This window comes from Dromiciops gliroides, chromosome 4 (assembly GCF_019393635.1).
Source record: "Dromiciops gliroides isolate mDroGli1 chromosome 4, mDroGli1.pri, whole genome shotgun sequence".
Taxonomy (NCBI): domain Eukaryota; kingdom Metazoa; phylum Chordata; class Mammalia; order Microbiotheria; family Microbiotheriidae; genus Dromiciops; species Dromiciops gliroides.
The window spans coordinates 335,775,440-335,781,439 of NC_057864.1; the positions used below are offsets into that span (position 1 = coordinate 335,775,440).

Genomic DNA, 6,000 nt, shown 5'->3' on the forward strand with positions numbered 1-6,000 from the left:
CATTACTAAGACAATCTGCTATCTATAATTATTTTTCAATGATAGTACTTTATAATTTATTATGCAACTTATCATTCTAAAAGCAATAATTAGAAAATGTTTACAATGACTGGAAAAATCATTGTAATTTGAGTATAAATGTTTATTTTTTTGTCTTGTGGCCATTCTTTGTAGATAATTTCTGCACATCTGTCTAAATTAAGATGAAGTTAAAATTGAAAAAACAGATACATTACTTCAGTCAATATGTCTATATACTAAAGGTTTGAAAATGAGGTTTTGTATTGCCAAAGGTGGATATGTTGAATCATACTTGAGATCATTTACTTTGAACAACATTGTGTAACTTAGGGGTAGATGTGCAGAATTACCCAATAATAATTTGGATAGTGGCAATACGGAAAGGAATCCTGTACCTGCCTCTCTGTAGGTAGTCCAGACATTTTTTTCCCCTCCCTACAGCTCTACCCAGAAAGGTGAACATGATAGGAAGGCTGTGCCAACCTGACTTTTATACCAATGAGCAGGGATGGTGGTTGTTTGGTTGAGTTTGTTTTGTTTTTTATTTTTTAAATTTTTTTTCTAAAAGCAATACAAAACCCCAAAGTCACTAAAGATCCATCACAAACTGCCATATAATTTTGCCATCCTAGTGTAGTAGCCGAAAATATGAAGATGATAAAAATGCCATGTTTAAAAGCACAAGTAGTTTTTGTGTGTTAGTTTTTCGGTTGTAGTTTGGGGTATTTAGTGTGTATGATATTTATGTTTTAATTTCTAGATATCAGAATTGCATAAAAACAGTGCTTTCCCAGAAAGGACTTTTGGGGTACAAAGGCTCAGGCCGCATTTTGAAAAACTAAAGCAAACAAACAACCAAAAAAACTCCAAAAATGGGTATTTTCTTGTTGTCTCTGGGTGGAAGTGGGTGATGAACATTCCTGTTCCAGCACATCAATTTTGTTTTGTTTTCTGTAAGACTCAGATTTTCCTCAGTATTTGCATTTGTACATTTTGTGGTTAATTTAATTGAAGATGAAAAGGGCATTGCAAAGTTATTCAACAACAATTACCTCATTGAGTGTGTCCAGTAGTGCAGGAAATGCTGTTTTATCTAATGCTTTGCTACTTTAGAGAAGAAACCGAGTGTGCACAGAAAACTTAGAATGTGTTGTTACTTTTTTAAAAAAATATTCCCTCTATCCTTGAAATTGAAAACTCATATTGAAGGACTTGGGTGGGGTGAGGGTGGAAGGGCAGGGAGAGAGCCATGAATATAGGATCAATTAAGTACATATTGTATTCCTCTTATGTTCAAGGCACTGTAGTGAATATATAGAAGATGGAGAAAGTACATGTCTTCAAGGAACTTAACACCTAGTTAGGGAAACAACATAGACATTAAACCGTAACTACTAAGGGGGCCATGTTCTGGTAATTTCATACTAATGGAGCCCCAATTCAGGGAAGGGAGAGGATACCATTCCTCCCACTCTACACCAGTGCCACTGATGACACCTGAGTGGTAGGCCAGTTGAAGACAATTATGACAGGGGACTATTGGATTACTTCTTTTCCCCTCTCTCCTCCAGGCGCATGAGTGTTATTTTTTTCTCCATTTGCTAAGCCCAAAGATCTCATGTTTGCATTCAAGGTGTAGCAGAGAATGGTGTGTATTTATACATTTTATTTATGCCGCTATACTATATGTGTATATATATTTATGTCACTTACATTGTGAGCCAAACCATGTAATAGAACCTAATTTTCATAAAAATATGAAAATCAAACCTTTTCAAGAAACTTTGCATCATACCTGATGACCTCAAACCCAGGATGATGATGCTGTGTTGGGCATTTTAAAGAATCTCTTACTATGCATATGTGTATGCTCCTTTTTTTCTGTAGGTTATAAGGTCTAAAAAGGGAAGACCCCAAAACTTTGACAGAAAAGGGGAAAATCCCACCCTATATATGGCAACACCCCAAAGACCAGTGGATATGAGTAGAATAAATTATCTTTGAGTGTCAGGGACAGAGACAGCCTGATAGAGTTTTATTTCATTGTGCCACATTTGAGTTATGTGGTCACACCCAGCATCAGAAGCAAATCTCCATTTACTACTTGGTCTACGTTGTCTTTATGTCCCTATTACTTGCAGGTCTCTGATCAGACCATTGTATAACTTGCAGGATTTTATGATAGAAATAAAAATGGCTAATCAATTGGTAACTAGGAAAAAAGAACTCAAGATAACCCAGGGAAGCATGTGAATGAAGAATATGTAGGACCAATTTTACATGTAATTTCTTCATCTAGGAATAGCAAGGCTGACCAATTTACTCGTAGCAATGTGGTTAAACAGTACTTAAACGTAGATAAACCAAAGCATCACTACTCGGACACTGGACACACTTTTCTTATCCCTCAACCCCTTTTCCCTCTGCTCTTTTTTTTTTTTTTTTGGCTTTTAGTGCTTTTGTGTTCAAGTTTTTCAAAGATTTATATACTGCAGCTTTAAAAATTTTGAATTTACTGTCCATAGTTCTCCTGACCTTCCCCTATTTAGGCCTCTCACATGTGAATGTAGCAAAAAATCAAAAGTGGTTTTGCTTTTCTCAAAGGAAAAACTGACCAAAGTTAATCGGCTTTTTACTTTGCTAGAACAACAAACTATCTTATGTTTACGAACTGGTTTACATTGTTATTTATGTACAAATTGTCAAAATGTAAATTAAATATAAATGTTCATGCTTTACTGATTGCTGCCATGTCTTCAGCTGTCTCAGTAGTGGCCTTGTATACACACAAAGAGGACTGACTTTAAAAATTTTACTGATTTTTTTTTTGTCACTTCCCAATCCTCTACCCCCAACATTATAGAACTCCACCTTACCACAATGAAGTAAACAAAACATCTACCATGTCTCACTACATATACTTCATGCTTGGGGGGAGGGAGGGAGAGAGATATACCTTAGCATTTCCTCACCTCTGCCCAGAAGAGAAAGACCAGATTCAAGACTGGTCTCTGAATTGACCAGCTATCAGAACATTACTTTCAGTGTTGTTTTCCTTTACATTATTGTATTCTCACATAACATGAATGTCTTCTCAAGTTTCTCTGAATTCTTCAGAGGCTATTAATTATATCATCTATTACATTCATAGACCACTGTTTAATCCAGTGGACATCCACTTTGTTTCCTTTTTTGCTGCCACCAAAAAAGTACTCCTGTAACTGCATTTTTAAAGTACATAGAACCTTTCCCTGTATCTGACCTCCTTGGATTATGCAGTAGACAGGACTCTGAAATGGAGAGAGTCTTGTCCCTAAACCTGACCTGTCTTCTTGTACAACCTCTGGATGCCAGAGCTTTTTCCCCTCCTAGAAAAACCTGATTCCAAGCTAAAGATCTTTGGCTGCAAAGCCATTTACACTAGATGATTTCTAAGGTTCCTTCTAACTCTCAAAGTCTGATATCATCAGTCATTTTAGTGAATGTGCCAAGCAACTTTTATTCTCCCCATTTTGGGTCATTTCTAATTTTGGAATGGGAGACATGGTCTATTAAAGGAATTTCAAATATCAATTAGTAGGTGGGAGGAAAGTCATCGTGGAGGGAGGACCTTAGTCAGTGTGGGCATGGAGGGTAGCCTTTGACCTCTAGACATGACATTACACAGGCAAGTCTCAACTCTGCCTAGGATTCGGTCAGCTGTGGATAGGCGAGGTCAAACATAGGCGTCCACAAGATAAACATGTCCCATTGGAGTTAGGGGAAAGTGAACATCTGAGAGCATTGCCTTGCTCCTGGAATTAGAGCGAATTGTGCCCTTGGGATTATGGACCTTAAAAAGACAACAATTTAAAAATCTCAAACCTGTGTATAAATAGCTTGTCTTTGTCTTCTCCCTCTATGATGAGGTCACCTCATCAGCTCTCATTGTTTTAATCAGCTGTATGCTGGTGATTCTCACTTATCCAGCCCCAAAACTCTCTCCTAATCTCCAGACTTGTATCTCCAACTGTCTATCAGTTATCTCAAACTAGATGCCCTATAGACATCTTAAACTTCACTGTGTCCAAAGCTGAACTTTCCCCCCCACCCCAAACCCTCCTCCCTTCTGAACTTCCCTATTACTGTCAAGGGGACCACCATACTCCCCCATCAGGCCTCACAACTTTTCTTTCTCACCCCTCCCATATCCAATTTCTTGTCAATTTTATCTTCTCAACACCCCTCATATTCTTCCTCTAACTGTGCAGACCCTCATCCTCTCAGGCCTGGAATGGCTTGCTGGTTGATCTCCTGGCCTCAAGCCTTTTTTCCACTCCAGTCCATTTTCCACTCCCCTGTCAAATTAACCTTTGGAAAGTGTGGATCTGACCACGTCTCACAAACAAGCCCATCCAATAAACTCCAGCGGCTTCCTTTCACCTCCAGAATCAAATACGAAATTCTCTATTTGGCATTCAAAGGCCTTCACAGGCGGGCACCTTCCTACCTTTCCAGTCTTCTTATGTTCTATCTTACTTCCCTTCCCCCACACACTCTGTGATCTAGTGACACCGGACTTCTTGCTGCTCCTCACAGAACACATTCCATCTCCTAATTCTAAGCATTTTCACTGGCAGTTCACCATGCCTGGGATATTCTTCCGCCTTCTGGCTCCTCTGTCTTCCTTTGAGTGCTAGCTTAAATTACATCTTCTTCCAAGAAGCCTTTCTTGATTCCATCTCAATTCCAGTGCCTTCCATCCAAGTTATCTCCAATTTATCCTATCTTATTTTATATAGTGGTTTTTCATATTGTCTTCCCCATTACACTCTGAGGTCTTGGAGAGCAGATATTCCTTCTTTTGCCTCTTGTTGTATCTTCTTTTTTTTTTTTCCTCAGAAGATTGTTAACTTTATGAGGAGAGAAAAAACAAACGCCAAAATCCCAACACGTTTCCAAGTTAACTCCCTCTCCAGAGTCGCTGCCCGGGCACTAGTCAGCGCTGAGGTCACCCCACAGTCACAGTGTCGTGGCCCTTCTTAACAGGCAGAGCGGCCCGGTTGAGGCATCGTGGGGGCGGCAGGACGGCGTGGCCTTCAGGCGGACGTCTGCGTCGGGGGCATGGTCGGAGGGCGCCGGGGGTTCAGTTCTCCTCGGGCTTGTCGGCCGGGGGCCCGCAGGGCTGCAGCCTCTTCTCTATCAGGTTGAAGCGCACGCGCCCTTTGCTCTCGTTCTCCGCGATGGCGAAGTAGTTGAGGAGGTCGAAGTGACCCATGTAGGAGCAGTACGAGTCACGGTGCTGGTTCACCAGCCGCTCCCACTTGGTGGTGTTGGCGTGGCCCGTGCCGATGTACTTGGACTGAAGGTGCTCCAGCTGGCTGTGGATGGTGTAGTGGTCCGTCATGGTGCCGAGGACTCGCCCTGCGCTGCTTCTTTAGTCCAGGTGGCAGCCGTCACACCTGTAGCGTTCCCCTGGCAGAGAGCTCTTGTTGTATCTTCATCCATAGTAGGCATTTAATAAATGCTTATTTCCCCATCTGGGAAAAAGACCACTTAAACCTCCATTATTCCTTTGGAAACCATGTAACAGATTGTTATTTTACTACCAAAGGGAAAAAAAAATCTAATTTCATGCTTGCTATGTGGTCCTTTTCTGTGTTCAAAAGGGGCCTTGTGCTATCCTTTCCTACCTTGGGATCAATAGGAGTCTACGTTTAGGTCTGAGAGGGACCTTCAAAGTCATGGAGTCCAAGCCCCTCATTTTACAGATGAGGAAACAGATCCAGAGAAAGAAACTAACTTGCCCAAGGACTCAGTTGTTGTTCAGTTGTTTTTTTCAGTTGTGTCTGACTCTTCATGACCTCATTTGGGGTTTTCTTGGCAAAGACACGGGAATGGTTTGCCATGTCCTTCTCCAGCTCATTTGACAGATGAGGAAACTGAGGCAAACAGGGCTAGGTGACTTGCCCAGGGTCACACAGCTAGTAAGCATCTGAG

At 40.9% G+C, this 6,000-nt stretch overlaps 1 protein-coding gene across 1 annotated transcript; it reads right to left on the reverse strand.

The window, feature by feature from the left end:
• Positions 1-5,066: 5,066 nt before the first annotated feature.
• LOC122752595 (splicing factor 3B subunit 5-like) lies at positions 5,067-5,407 on the reverse strand. Its single transcript, XM_043999428.1, has one exon. The coding sequence runs from the start codon at positions 5,405-5,407 to the stop codon at positions 5,147-5,149; it is 261 nt and encodes an 86-aa protein (XP_043855363.1). The 3' UTR covers positions 5,067-5,146.
• Positions 5,408-6,000: the final 593 nt, after the last annotated feature.